Raw genomic sequence first — 15,584 nt, 5'->3', positions numbered from 1 at the left:
TTCTTCTGGCCCTGGGTTGGATTCGATTCCAGCTCTGAGGAGAAGTATTTGGAGCAGGATTGCTGCGAGAGTTTGCTCCTGTGACGTAAGGGGTGGGATGATATGGGTTTCACTAGACAGGGCTAGTATACTGGGGCGGCAGCCCTTGGTCGGGAAAAACCCGAGTCATTCCGGTACGTAGAACCGGCTGCCATGGGAACGTTTAGTAAATAGTATAGGTAAAAAAGTCAATATGAATCGGTAAGTTTAACCATCGACATTTCCTTCAGGGCTTGTAAAGATTTCGCATTTATCAAATAAATCTTTTTACCATCAGAGACCCCCTGTTGCAGAATAGAATAAACTAAATAAATTTCTATATTTCACATATCGAGCTCTTATTTAATTGATAAGAATAGCAAACGCATAATAATACATTCACTTTTTTATAATATCTTTTTTACTTCATAGTTTATTAAAAAACCAGTTTAAACGAATTAAGTGCAATTTGGATGCAGAAATACAACGACTTTTTTAAATTGGATTTTCTTCCCACTGGTTATGTGTGACAGTGAAGGCAATACTTCCAAAGAAAATATGGCAGTGTGAAATGTATGTACTCACCTGCGAAAACGAGATGGCGTGCTTGCCTGCGCAGCACATTGCTCTTCCGCGACCTTACCAATTATTGCATGAAAGAAAATCCAAAAGTTGAAAAGTCTGCGCATCATTCAGCCTATGAAGAATTATGTGGGAAAAGTATGAGTGAAGCGAAAAATCAACCATTTTAGTACACGTATACAAGAAACGCGTTTTCATGTTCGGCGCAGCAATTCGATGTAGTGGCAGATATTTGCAGCGTGACCTTTGCCAGTTAAACTATTCAATAGCTCTACCCGCGTGCTGTCACATTATTTTACCACAACAGCAGTTAGCAGTGTCGGCACGGTTTTATAACAAATCGATAGTACATTTAATAAAAAATACAATTACTCACAGTTCCAGCACGAAGATAAGTCAACACAGAATGCCACAAGAACAGAAGCCTCAAATTGTTTTTGTATTAGGCGGTCCCGGTGCTGGTAAAGGTACACAATGCTCGAAAATTGTGGAGCGCTACCAGTTTGTACATCTCTCTGCGGGCGATTTATTACGAGAGGAACGTGCACGTGAGGGTTCCGAGTTTGGTACTTTGATCGAGGACTATATACGTAATGGAAAAATTGTTCCTGTTGAAGTGACATGTTCTCTGCTCGAGAAGGCGATGCAGAACTCTGGAAAGCATAGATTTCTCATTGATGGCTTTCCACGCAATCAAGATAATCTGGACGGCTGGACCCGTCAGATGGCTGACAAAGTTGATTTTCAATTTGTATTATTTTTCAACTGCAGCGAAGATAAGTGTGTTGAACGTTGTTTGTCCCGAGGCCAAAGTGGTTCCGGTCGTAGTGACGATAACTTGGAGAGTTTAAAGAAGCGCATACAAACATACAACAATGATTCGTTGCCAATTATCAAACATTTTGAAAAACTGGGACAAGTGATGCAAATCGATGCCAGTCCAAGTGCTGAAGAAGTGTTCAAACATGTGGAAGAAGTGTTTGCAGCCAAAGGCTTCCAGTAAAGCGGCTCCAGGCTGTTAAGTACACAACTCTATCTTGCGTTTTAGTGATATAATATATGTAATGCGAAAGACGTTACACCTGATCATTAAATTATTCAAAATGGGATATTAGAAAATACTAAATTATAGACACATATGTATATGTATAAAATTATACGTATGTAGTTTATAATATGCTTTGGTTTTATTAATGCTAGCGAAAAGGAAAAAAAAAATTTTAACAAAGAACGTTGATCGTTGTCACGTTGTCATTGTACGGAGTCAAAGTCAGCTTTTCCATGACGACTTGACGTAATACCAATTTATTCGTACACAGGCGGTTTAGTAATGATTTCAATTATCTTACGTAGAGGTCAGTTTGTGGACACTTTTAAATTAATTGTATGTAATTTAGTTGTAAGATTCAAGAATAAATTAAAAAAAAAAAAACATAAATATTGTTTTTTTTTTAGATGACGCGACAAAAAAAATCATTTGCAATTCATTTATCAGTTTATCTTTTTTTTTGCTAAGGCAAACGTCTGGCTTCCAAATAAAGAGATAACGAATGCTTATACGAAGAATAAAGTAAACAAAACGAGCGCAATAACTATTGTGATAAACAGTTGATTTGCTCGTATAGGTAAATAAGAAGCGACTCCAACTGAATCCCCTTTGGCCAAGTACATATAAAGAATGTTTGCGCAATTCTTTTAATAATTATAAATTTAGTCAATCATACCTTCCCTTTCTGCTTAAAGTGTTTACAATTCACTTTAATGCCTTATAATTGACTTATTGCTTCGGGAATGCTGACCACTAAACCCAATGAAAAGCCGAAACTATAAAACTCGAGTCAGGCACAGAAAAGGAATGAAAGTAGAATCGTGTTGCACATTTGGAAGTGAGTTAACTATTCATCACCATCGAGCGACTCGCCCTACTTAAGATCGTAAAAGCAAAGATCCCACATGTAACAGTGGCATTTATTATCCTCCTGCTGCCTAACCATAATTATCAAGCGCTTGTTAGGAAGTACTGCGAGCTTTGTCTGAAATAAGAATATAAATATAAACAAGAATAGTTCTGCAAAAAATGTTTTTCAAATCAGTGCAACTAATTATTTAGAACAGTTAATTGTACTTATATGGAGATAGTCGGAGATATAATCGGGGGCATCTTAAAATATATCTAAATTTGATTCACTTATTTGCGAATAATGTAAAAGAACAAAAGTAGAATTTCTTACATGTTTTTATAATTAACACAAAATACAAGTAAATATATTGTATTTCAAATTACAGTATTTCCACAGTGATTGATCAAATGTTATTTTCTCAGATTCGGGTTCACACACTCGTACATAGTAGATGAAAACATTAATATTATGCGCTTCGCCTTTCCTAACAGCGTGCGAATATGCAAAAAAAAAAAAAAAAGTTCAACGAGAAAAATATACAGTTCCTGACCTACCACAGTATAAAACTTAAGTTCATATATTAATATATCAAATATTACAACTGTGTAGCGAAGCGCAGACAGCCGGTGTAAAAATGTTTGCTTATCATTTCGATTGCAATCTTATCTCTAGTCCCGTCGTAATTTGTCCAAACGAGCTTGTAAGTCGGCATCTGCATCGGAAACAGGTGTTGAAGCGTCACTGCCACCAGCAGCCGCAGCGCTACCCCCATTGCCGCCATTGCCACCAGCACCACCACCGGCACCTCCACCCACACCACCGGCAGCAACAGCAGCTGGAGTATTCTTTGCACCCCCTGCAATGGACAACGAACCAGTAGCAGTGGGTAAATCTCCCAATTGTTCACCCAGTTGCAAGCCTAGTTCGTCAAGAACTTGCGAAACAACTGCATCAGTCTCCTCCTCGTCACCCTCATCTTCCATCGCATCGTCGATAGCTTCGTTTATCATTTCCTCCTTCATATCCATGATTTCAGATTGCTTTTCGAATTCATGCAATATCTTTTGAATTTGTGGGAGATTTAATTGACGATTCATATTCTGCATCGCCTTAGTAACACCTATTTCCAGAGCATAACAAAAAAAAGACACACTTATTAGTACCCAGCTTTAACATAAAGGTAGTCAATGTCGTCATCACATCCATATACTTTTTTTCTATTTGCTTACCGCGCATCGCTTGCGCCATTGTATTCTGCGACTTTAGTGTTTGTATTTTTAAGGAGACTGCTTGTATGTTTGCCTTCATCAGCATGAACTTTTTCACATAACGACGTGTTCGTACCAAATCCTTGGCCATAATTTTCACTGCGTCCATTTGACCTTCCTTGGCCATGCGTTTTATGTCCGCAATAATCTTTTTTTCCTGCTGCTCCATTTTCATACGCTCCCTGTCCAAATCACGCATAGCTCGATTCAGGGCGCGTTGGTTCTTTCGCAGCATCTCATCCGGTGAGATTTTCTTGCCGAACAACCAATCCATGATAAGAAGTTTATCGTAATAATTTTAAAAGGCAACAAATGTAAGAAACTAAGTGTTTAATAATTCTAAATTTCTACGTATTTTTTGTTCGTTCTGTCGAAGTGATGACAAATCCAAATAAAAACAAAAAAATTACTCATCCACAAATGTCAAATCTCTAGGAAAGCAAATGTCAAACAGAATGCCAAACAGTGTGGCAAGTTTAGTTAAACATTTAAGTTAATTTAAATAAATTTAAAATTAATTAAATTAAATCTATTTATTAATTTGAATCAATTGCACTATGCAATTTTAAAATTCGGACAAGATTTTGATAGCTGATTACAACTAATTCGGACCTTCTAAATTCATTGGTGTCCATGTTGTTGTTGTTGTTGTAGCAGTAAGAGAAGTCCTGTTAGTGTAGAGTACATCACCGGTCGTCTTCGTCAGGCTCATCTAAATGTAGGCCCAGGGAACATGCTGTTTCGATAGGTTGGGTCCAGAGGTACAGGGGCTTTAGATGAGTGGGTTTTAAAGGGCATGTGAAAAGATGGTTAGTGTTATGCGGGGTGCCTTCACATGCCGGACATATGTTTAGTATGTCGGGGTCGATTCTGGATAAGTGAGAGTTTGACCTGCTACAGTATCCAGAACGTAGTTGTGCCAGTGTTTCGCGGGTCTCACGGGGAATCTGGAGTTCTTCATCAGCAATGGGTGGGGGTTGGATCCGATTACGGCATTCACTAGGCAGGAGCTTATGGAGGTGGTAACAGTCTCCCGGTGAATGTCGTTTAATGTCTGTCTAAACACTGTCTGGTCCACTAGGTGTATGTTTGTTTTGTCCTGGATCTCGTCGAAGTAGTGTAGCAGGTGGTTCCCAGAACACAAGGGAATAACTGAGCACAAAACAGAGGATGCATTAGCTGGAGAGGTTGCGGCTTCGTTAGTAATAGAACCGAGCCTTTCCTTGCCATGCGACAACTTACCATTGAGGAAGAGATTTAAGAATCTCATAAGCTTTCATAAAGACAAACTGAGAAAGCTCATTGTCCAGCTACTTGCACAGGCTAAGGTAAAGTCTATCAACTCATGTCATCTGTGACAAATACCCGGAAATCCCCATTCCCATGGCAGCCGGTTCTACGTTACCGGAATGACTCGGGTTTTCTTTCCCGACCAAGGGCTGCCGCCCCAGTATACTAGCCCTGTCTAGTGTACAGTATTTTACCATAAATCTCACGTCACAGGAGCAACTCATAGCAGCCAGTTTGCTCCAAATACTTCTCTTCCGGGCTGGCGTCGAACCCAACCCCGGACCTGAAGTATTCTACTGCTGCATTTGCCACAAACGGCTCCACCCGAACTCCACCTCGGTTAGGTGTAACCAGTGCAACGGGTGGTGCCATCTTAAGACCTGCTCAGGCCTTAAGACACACAGGGAGTGGTCCACAAGGTATGTGGCCACGTGTTGCTCCCGCTCACAGGCGGCCCCCGCCTCTACGGCTACACTGCCCTCAGTGCCGGCACTTCACACCGCCGCCACTAATAACACCTCCACGGTAAGGAGCCCCCAAGAGCAACACAACTCCCTTTCAAACCCACAACCCTCCTGCTCCTACCCCAGTGCGGAGACAAACCAGCAGCTCTTGGTCCCCCGCACAGTCTGCTCCGTGTGTCAGACCGTAGTGCCTCGGAACTTGTCAACAGTTCAATGCAATTCTTGCAGTGGCTGGTGCCATTTTCGTAGGTGCTCCGGCCTGCACACCACCCGTGAGTGGACACGTGACTACGTTGCCCCCTGCTGCAGAGCTCTGCACCCGCAACCGCCCCCAGAGGCGCGGCCACCAGACAACATCAGGCCATTACCTATTTTGCGGAATGTACAGCAGGACCAACGCAGACAACATCACGCATCCCTCACCCCCCGAATTACGACGACGCTCCCGCGAAGCTTCAAGCTTTTGCAACTGAACTGCAACGGACTAACGAGTAAGATTGACGAGATAGTCGACTTCATGAGTCGGTTCGGAATTAAGATAGCTGCGGTCCAGGAGACAAAACTGCACGCTAGCTCTCCCCTGATTACCAGGGACGGCTATAACGTGCACCGAAAGGACCGCGAGCGAGACAACGGTGGGGGCCTAGCGTTCATAGTACACCATTCAGTGCAGTATCGTCTTATTGATAAAGGCATCGACCCCAGGGACAGCACCTTAGAACGTCAAGGTATAGCTGTCCGGTCAGGCGATTCCGAGCTCGAAATATATAATATTTACATACCCCCTGTCACCTGCTGCCCGGCAGGATATCTCCCCGATATTGGTGCGCTCATCAGGGGAGAAAACCGATTGGTAGTAGGTGACTTTAACGCGCATCACGATCTTTGGCATTCAAGCCTGCCAAATGATCGTAGGGGACAGCTATTGGCAGAGCAGATAGACGATTCGACGTTCAGCACTGTAAACGACGACGCCCCAACCAGGGTAGTGGGCAATTGCAGCAGCTCGCCTGACATAACAATTGCTAGCGCAGGTCTGATAAATAGCATAACCTGGCGACCTATGCTATCGCTTGCATCAGACCACTTGCCCATCATCATCTCGATCGAGAGACCTGCCGACTTTGTTTCCGCGGATCACTGGTCATACATCGACTTTAACAAAGCTGATTGGACCAGATTCGCGGAATTTACCGAGGACATCTTCGCAGCCCTACCCACTCCCACCGATGTGCGCGTAGGCGAACGCGCACTCCGCAAGGCGATCACAGCCGCCGCGGCTCGCTTCATACCCGCTGGACGGATCCGGGAGTTACGTCCCAATTTCCCAGCCGAAGCAGCCGTTATGGCAAACGAGCGTGACCGTGTACGCCAGGCCGATCCCGGGGATCCTCGAATAAAGGATCTCAATTCGGAGATCCGGCAACTGGTCACCCAACACAAGCGGACCAAATGGGTAGAGCATCTGAAGTCCTGTAACTTCACCTCTGGTGTGAGCAAGCTCTGGTCCACCGTAAGGTCCCTGTCGAACCCGACGAAACATAACGACAAGGTGGATATCACCTTCAACGGTCGTACTTCGTCGGACCCGAAGAGATGCGCGAGCTATTTTAGCCGGCATTTATACTGCATCCTCCGGTCGACAGATCCAAACGTTGTGCCACCAGACGGTTGCACAAACTGCCCTACAACAGTGCACCGCTTACTTTCACCAGCGACGAGGTTCAGGGGGCCATCAAACGAATGAAACCATCAAAAGCCATTGGCCCCGACGGACTAAACATGCTGATGCTGAAAAAACTGGGTCCATTGGGAGTAGAATACCTCACAAAGGTCTTCAATCTGTCCACGGCCACTCTCATTATTCCTGATAAGTGGAAATTAGGGAGAGTGGTCCCACTACTGAAGCCTGGGAAACCCGCCAACCAAGGGGAGTCTTATCGTCCGATAACTCTCCTTTCCCCAGTAGTGAAGACACTTGAAGCCCTTCTACTCCCACTCCTCACACAACACCTGACTCCAGCCCCACACCAGCATGGTTTCCGTAGAGTGCACAGCACCACCACGGCACTCACCGTCATAAACACCCAGGTAAACCGCGGACTTAACCAAAACCGCCCCTGCGAGAGGACTGTCCTAGTAGCGTTGGACTTACAAAAGGCTTTCGATACAGTCAGCCACGCCACGCTACTAGATGACATTTTACAGTCGACACTCCCGCCAGGGCTGAAGAGGTGGACCGCGAACTACCTGAGTGGTCGTCACTCGTCGGTGATTTCGAGACCAAACCTCTAAACAGAGAAAAATAAAGCAAGGAGTATCGCAGGGTGGTGTCCTCTCACCCTTGCTTTTTAATTTCTATATTTCGAAACTCCCCCAGCCACCAGAGGGAGTCTCACTGGTCTCATACGCCGACAACTGCTCGATAATGGCGTCGAGCAATGACATTGATGGCCTATGCTCCAAGATAAACGACTACCTCGCCCGCCTTTCTCGCTTCTTCACTGCGAGAAACTTAAAATTTTCTCCCACTAAATCCACGGCGACCCTTTTTACAACCTGGACAAAGGAGGTCAAGCTGCCACTTCAGGTGCACGTCGACGACACACCAATACCGACGGTTAATAACCCCAGAATTCTGGGAGTCACCTTCGACAGCTTGCTCTCCTTCTCAGCGCACACCACCGCTATTGCAACGAAAATACAGAATCGCAACAAGGTCCTCAAGTCGCTTGCCGGCAGCACTTGGGGCAAAGACAAAGAAATGTTGCTGTCGACCGACCGGTTCTCAACTATGCCGCGCCTGTCTGGTCGCCTGGAACCAGTGATACGCAGTGGACGAAGCTACAGACCTGCCAGAATACTGACATTAGGACCGCGACAGGATGTCTCCTGATGTCCCCAATTCAACACCTACACGATGAGGCTAACATGCTCCCGGTTAAGGAGCACAACAAAATGTTCGGCAAGCAGTTTCTGCTAGGGTGTCACCGCAGGCCTCACCCATGCAGACACCTGCTCGAGCCCGAGCCACCTCCTAGGCACATCAGGAGACACTTCCTCAATTACGTGGACGAGATCCTGGACAAAACAGACAGACCACTCCAGGATCAGACAGTATACAGACAGACCATTAACGACATCCATCGGGATACCCTTACCACCTTCCTAAGCTCCCGACCCCCGAATGCCGTTATCGGAGTCCAACCGCCACCCATCGCAGATGAAGAGCTCCAGCTTCCCCGAGAGTCCCGCGTAATCCTGGCACAATTACGTTCTGGATACTGTAGCAGGTTAAACTCCTACCTATCCAGAATCGACCCCGACATACTAAACATATGTCCAGCATGTGAAGGCACCCCGCACGACACTAACCACCTTTTCACATGCCCCAACAAACCCACTCATCTAACACCCCTCTCCCTCTGGACCCAACCCGTCGAAACAGCCAGTTTCCTGGGCCTACCGTTAGATGAGCTAGACGAAGACGACCGGTAATTTACATAACACTAACAGGGCAAAGATACTGCTACAACAACAACAACCCGGAAATCCCAATATACCTTCCTTTTAAGGTATTGTGATGAATAGAGGGCAAAAAATAGCTTTAGGTAGAAGTGCAAACCTCCTTCTAGTTCTATTCTATACCTGTTCTCTACCAGCTTAAGAATCATGATTCAATAATAATTGAATCATGCTTAAAAATCATAAAATGGCGTGTTGACAAAAAACTTTTGGCTTTTCCCACTACAGTTCTTTCTCAATTCTCCCATGCTTAACAACACTGACAGAGTACTTTTTCCCCGCTCCCTACACATCCCTCTTCTAAATGCACACAAGATAACACAGCACAGCTGTTCATGTTTTTTTGACAACGCTTTGGGGGAGTGCCGTGGACGTGAAGAATTTTTTTTCAACAGTATTAAATTTCATAGATGACTTAAATTTTATATTCAACAAAAATGGCTGAGCTAATGAAGGATTTTGATAAACCCGACTTCAGTGTAGACAAATGTGAGTAATCAGAATTGTAATTGGTACAGGCTGCATGTGTTAAAATTATTTACATTTAAAAACATTAACATTCGGACGAATGAAATAGCCCAGTACGTTTGTGCTTACATATATATCACGCAAAACATTTGGAAAAGATCTCCGTTGCAGGCATTAGATATATGAAAATAATATTGCTCACAGTGTTCACCTACAAAATCAGTGCAAACCTTCGGGAAACTTTTCGTAAAGAAAATGCTTTTTATTAAAAGTTATCTGCCGTTCAGAGGCGGTACAAAAGTGTAGCTCTACATTTATGGTTCAACGTTAAGACATCCATCATTAAAATGCAGAGAACTTTGCCTAAACACCTATTATAATAAAAACAAAATTATTTCTATACACTTATAGACACCAAACAACTAGTGAAGGAATGTGTTGGTGGCGCCGATTTGCAACAACGCAAGAAGGAAATTCAAGTTTATTGCGATCAGACATCAGCAACACTTAAAAAATCTGTATATGCCAATTATATGCAATTCATCGAAACTGCAAAAGAAATTTCACGTAATTATTTATAGACCATTATTATTACTTTTTAACTGACACTCACTTCTTCCAGATCTCGAATCTGAAATGTACCAGTTGTCTCATATACTCATCGAACAGCGTAATATACTCGGCTCACTGACCGACGAAAAAACACCAGGCAATGCGCAGCCAAGCGAAGAAGGTGATGAACAGCCTACACAGGAGGAAGTGGAAAATAGTCATGCTACACGCGCCGTGAAGGAAATGGTACAGGGCTTTAATGGTAATCTTGAGGGTAAAACATTTCTAAACGAGGGTGCTCTAATTGAATTGGACGCTAATGATTATCGACCAATACAACGTGTATTTTTCTTTCTCTTCAACGATGTGCTTATCGTATGCAAGGTCAAACATGACAAGTAAGTAAAAGATGATGGCTAAACGTAGGAAATACATAATCACTTTACAGACGCTTAGAGTTTCTTACTGAGTATGATCCCAAGAAGATTGCTGTAATTAATATTAAAGATTTAGACGGCGTGCGCAATGCAATAAATATAATAACGCCGGATGGTTCAAAGATCTTTCAGAGTGTTACTGCCGCTGGCAAGGTAGAAAAGTTTTGTTCAATATAATATTTGTATGTATTGTACCATTGTATAACCTACTTATAGACGGAGTGGATAGAAAAATTGGAAGTTGCCTTTCGCTTTGATCAACAAAAGAAAACGAACAAAAAGGGGCCTGCGCCGCAGCCACCTAAAACCAAACAGTCATCACTACAACAGAAGGATTCACCAAGTGACGCTAAATCGTTGCTCTCCGAACTCAGCCCCACTGATGCAAACGCTGGAAAAGTTGTAGAAAACTATGGACCAGAATGGATACTGACGGCTAGCGAAGAAATACAGACACTTATCGCTCAAAGGCATTTCGAAGATGCGCAAACGCTAATTCAACGTACACAAGATTATTTAGCAAAGGACGCAAGTTTTTTAAATGCAAAAGAAATCGACGAGAAAGTGAAAACATTAGAAACGCAACTTACTGATGTGCTGTTACAGGAGCTTTCCAATTGTCATTGTCGCAATTTGCAAGTAACGCTGCGTGCCTCACGGCGTTCGTTGCAGATACTCGTCGAAATGGGACGTGCACGACAGGCTTGCGGCACGCTGCTTAAAGTCGCCACAATGGCTTTACGTACGGCACAACGAGAGGCGCGTCGCAATAATGCTGAGATATCGGAGTTATTTTTCTGCGACTTGGCACAGGTGGCATGTGAATTTTTAAGTGCCTTCGAGGCTCAACCGGCATGCGTTAGCGGTAAGTTGTCTTAAAAGTCGTAAACATATCTAAACCATTATTTCACACATTTCTGTTTCTGTTTGCAGCGCTCGTTGTTTGGTGCAATGCCGAGCTGCAATACTTTGCCAGTCAGCTAATAAAACATTATCTTACGAAAGGCACACACCTAGACGCTGTAGCAAAGTGCATTGAAGGCATACGCATGCCGTGCGCTAAGGTCAGCACAATTACTTTGATATAAGCAAGAACGAAGTAACTTGTGGGTTTTTGCTTTTCTCACGCATTTTTCCTTTCCAGCTAACCGAAATCGGTTTGGACCTGTCCTACCACCTTGAGGGCCTCTTACGCAGCACACTAGAATCTCTGATCGAGGAATCACGGGTGCGTTTACTGGAGACCGTTGGACGTAGTGAAGACACCTGGCAACCATACAATTTGCAAACCAAAAGCAACCTAAAACGTTTGCTATTAGAATTGGATGCACTTGGTATCGACATGCGTGCACATACCACTGGCGACACTTGGATTAATCTCACACAATCCACAGTGATGTTTACACGCCATTATTTGCAATTAACGGCGCAATGTGCCTACTTGGCAAAAAGTGAGGTGCTATGGCCCAATTTGGAGATGTTGTTGCGGGACCTTATGCTGGCCCAACAAGCCGTGAAGCCAGTAGCGGGATTGAGTGTGGATGTAAGAAAGACATATATTTATATTTATTGTCATTTAATCACTTACCAATTTTTACCCTTCTTTTTTAGCCTAATTTCGTGCTTAAGAATAAACTGTTTCTACTTGAAGAGTTATTGCCCATTGCTATTGATAATTTCCAACGCATAAGCGGCAGTGAACGAAAATGTGAAATATTGCAGGAATTGCAACGTCAATTGCGCAAACAGATGGCGCCTGTACCCAAGCAACGAAGTGTTTACCAAACTGATGTGTTCTAAGGGAAGCGAGCGAATAAGCGGTGCTTTTGAATCAGTGCGCTGCATCTAAATTATCAAATGTATATTATATAATATTAGCGTGGGGAATAAAAAATCCATTTCTCGGTAGATGGCTGTAGTGATCGAGTTCTCGTAAAGTGCCGATCAAACAATTTAAAGTTTGTGCTCATTGTCAAGGTGACATTCCACACAAGAAAATATAGTTTGCTGTTTTTTGTTTGCTCCATTCAGTTGTAAGTTACAGGGTGATAACAATGGAAGTCAACAAAAGAAAACTCTGTACATTTTACAGTTTTTCTTTGATAAAGGTGAAAATACAAGCCAGGCCGCTAAAATCGTGAATGGTTGTTGTTGTTGTAGCAGCATAAACATTTCCCGTGCATATGCGAGGAATGCTGTTGAAGTGACAGTCCATGGCCGGATATAAATCCGGGTCGTTCCGGTTACGTAGAAGCGACTGACGTGGGAATGGTTGTTGTAGCAGCATACACATTCCCCTACCTACATACAGGGAATGCTGCTGGAGTGACAGTCCATGGCCGGATATAAATCCGGGTCGTTTCGGTAACGTAGAACCGACTGTCGTGGAAACGTGAATGGTGTTTATGGTTGGTTTAGTCGATTCCGGTCAGGCATTTTCGATGTTAAAGAAAATGTCGATAAATTCACAGAAATAATTGAATGAAAATAAGAAAATGTTAGTAGTCGTAGCATCGCCCGGGACCTAACGATCGACCATAAAGCAGTTTTAAGCCATTTGCCCCGAAATATTGAATTTATTTTTCCCCAAACTAATATTTAGGCAAAAATGGGTATTTAATTTTTTGTATAAAAGCAAAGCTCATGAATAACGGCACGTTCCACAATCGTCTAAATAAATAAACTCACCAATATGCTTCTTGTTTTCGTATTACTTTGATTACACATATACTTTTCCATTTTATTATCATTATAGTTATAATGATTATTATTAAATTTTTAATTTATGTTATATAATAATTATGTACATAGATAACCACATTAATTAATTTTAATTAATCTGCTGCGTTTTTGCGCAAAAATCGAAATTATATATTTGTAGGTTTGCCTGCGCAACGGTTGTTTTTTTTACTATACTTATTGTTGGTGTGTTTCAAAATGACTCTTCTTCTATATATATATTATATATATGGATTTTTCGTAAATTTCAAAATAGTTTACAAACATTGCCCAAAAACGCACATATATGTAACCCACAAGTAAAAAATAAATGACAAAACGCCTTTTTATGGAGCGCCGTTCGTTTCTTTACGTTTTAAATTAAATTACAGTTGTATATAATTAAAGCAGTGTTAGTTTAGAGTGGAACGATAATGCGCTATACTCTCAATGCTTACGTTTTTCTTTTTTTGTAACTTTTATAGCTTTTTACGAATGTAAAATTTATTCTTTTACTTAATAAAAGTACAGTTTTTCATATATACCCTATATTATATACTTTAAATATAAACTATATATATGTAGAATTAATTTAACTTCTTCACACGTCTTGTTGGTACTTTTTCGATTTTTGCATTACGTTTTATTTTTTTCACCGTTCAACTTTATTGTTGGATAAGTGCGTTCTCCCAAACACATATACGTATATATGGGGTTCAAAAACGAGCTTAACCGATTTTTGAAAAAGTATACTAAAAATAAAAGAAATCATGCAATTTAATTTCTTTTAAATATTTTGAGTTCGATCGCAATTCTTTTAAACAACTAGCTTTAAAACATAACTTAGTAATTAGGTTTTTTTTACATATATACATATATGTAGCTTCCACAAACTAAATTTGTAAACGAAATTTAATTAGAAGACCCAAAACGAGTGACTATGACTTTGAATAAAATTTCTAATTTTATTATAAAAGTTCGGTGGCACTCACCGTCAGTCAACTTTTGTCTGGCCAAGAGTGGGTATTTGTACCGGTACCTAAGAAATGTTGTAGGAAAAAATGTGCGCGCTAGGGAAGTATCTGTCTAATAGAAGTGCCCGCTAGGTGAAGTTACGCTGTATTGAAATGTGCCCTAAACAAAACCAATACTCCGTTTTAGGAAAATCAGAGGGATGACTGCAAAACATACTCACATTGAGCGCCAGAATTTCGCGCATAAAACAAAAAAAGCCAATTTTATATATGTTGTTCAAATTTAATAATAAAAATACAATAAAAGCAAATTTGAAAATAAGCAAAACTCCTAAATTGACTATGAATGTTTTCGTAAAAAATTTGATATGAAAAATTATTTCGAAAATGTACAATTACAGTGTATTTTGAGATAGGATCTATATTAAAATAACCAGTTTCGGCCTGTATTGCTTTCCATTTCGAAATGTATGGAAATAGAATACAAAACGAAATCTGAAGTAAAGTAAGTATGCAGAACTGATCAGTTAGAAGAAAAAATTATCCATTGAATGTTAGCAAAATTTAAATTCGAATAAAACTTTTTCACTCGTTATTTCCGAATTACAAGAATATTGACTAATTTTTCTTAATTTCAAAATTATGCTCAACTTATTTTCGAGAATTTAGTCGATATCAACCACTTTCGAAATTAATATTGAATTAGAAGTATGCTGTTTCAATAAACTTTTTCACGAAATTCTATATTTTTAATATTACACATAAATTTATGTTCGAAAATTAGTATATAAAAAACGAGTTTCAAGCACAAGTTTGAATTCGCTCAGCTTACGCTGATGTATAATTTTTTAAATTTCGAAAGGGAACCCCCAATATAAAGTGAAACAATCGAAATTACAAAGCGTAATTTTTCCATTATCGAATTTCGGTTTTTATTACACACTTATAAATATGTTCGAAAAAGCAAATTTTTAAAAAATTTCATACGAAATTAAATGGGTTTTAACACCGAAATGAAATTTCTAACTGAAAATTCGAATGTCATTGGCTCACGGAGGCCAAAATTTTAAATAAAACGAAACTTTTAAAGTAAGGAATCTTTAGAGTAAGCCATTTTTTGGGGAAAAATCATCGCTTAAGATATAAAACACACTTTGATATCGAAATATTGAAGTCTCTAATTCCAGAATAAAATTTTTTAACCAATGAAATTTAAAACCTCCGAGTAAACGTATAATATTTTGTGAAAATGATATGTATGATCAAAATTGGTCAATCAAAAGGTCACAACTCCGAAGTGAAATTTTTTAACATGCTGGCAAAACTAACCGCTGAACTTAATAAAACGCAGATATCGAAATTATCTCTTTATGAATGCCACAATGGC

At 41.0% G+C, this 15,584-nt stretch overlaps 3 protein-coding genes across 3 annotated transcripts; 2 read left to right on the top strand and 1 right to left on the bottom strand.

Moving 5' to 3' along the window:
• Positions 1–454: 454 nt before the first annotated feature.
• LOC128869389 (UMP-CMP kinase) lies at positions 455–2,032 on the top strand. The gene has a single exon (XM_054111941.1). The coding sequence runs from the start codon at positions 797–799 to the stop codon at positions 1,601–1,603; it is 807 nt and encodes a 268-aa protein (XP_053967916.1). The 5' UTR covers positions 455–796; the 3' UTR covers positions 1,604–2,032.
• Positions 2,033–2,818: 786 nt separating this feature from the next.
• On the bottom strand, positions 2,819–4,172 carry LOC128869395 (charged multivesicular body protein 2a). Its single transcript, XM_054111947.1, has 2 exons — positions 3,731–4,172; positions 2,819–3,621 (listed from the first exon to the last, which is right to left on the bottom strand). Exons 1-2 carry the CDS (start codon positions 4,041–4,043, stop codon positions 3,170–3,172), a joined length of 765 nt encoding a protein of 254 aa, XP_053967922.1. The 5' UTR covers positions 4,044–4,172; the 3' UTR covers positions 2,819–3,169.
• Positions 4,173–9,368: 5,196 nt separating this feature from the next.
• LOC128869382 (exocyst complex component 8) lies at positions 9,369–13,577 on the top strand. Its single transcript, XM_054111933.1, has 8 exons — positions 9,369–9,537; positions 9,928–10,083; positions 10,139–10,466; positions 10,517–10,658; positions 10,722–11,370; positions 11,439–11,569; positions 11,650–12,048; positions 12,117–13,577. Exons 1-8 carry the CDS (start codon positions 9,486–9,488, stop codon positions 12,303–12,305), a joined length of 2,046 nt encoding a protein of 681 aa, XP_053967908.1. The 5' UTR covers positions 9,369–9,485; the 3' UTR covers positions 12,306–13,577.
• Positions 13,578–15,584: the final 2,007 nt, after the last annotated feature.

This window comes from Anastrepha ludens, chromosome 2, assembly GCF_028408465.1.
Source record: "Anastrepha ludens isolate Willacy chromosome 2, idAnaLude1.1, whole genome shotgun sequence".
Classification (NCBI taxonomy): Eukaryota; Metazoa; Arthropoda; class Insecta; order Diptera; family Tephritidae; genus Anastrepha; species Anastrepha ludens.
This window is presented reverse-complemented; position numbering and strand designations above follow the sequence as displayed.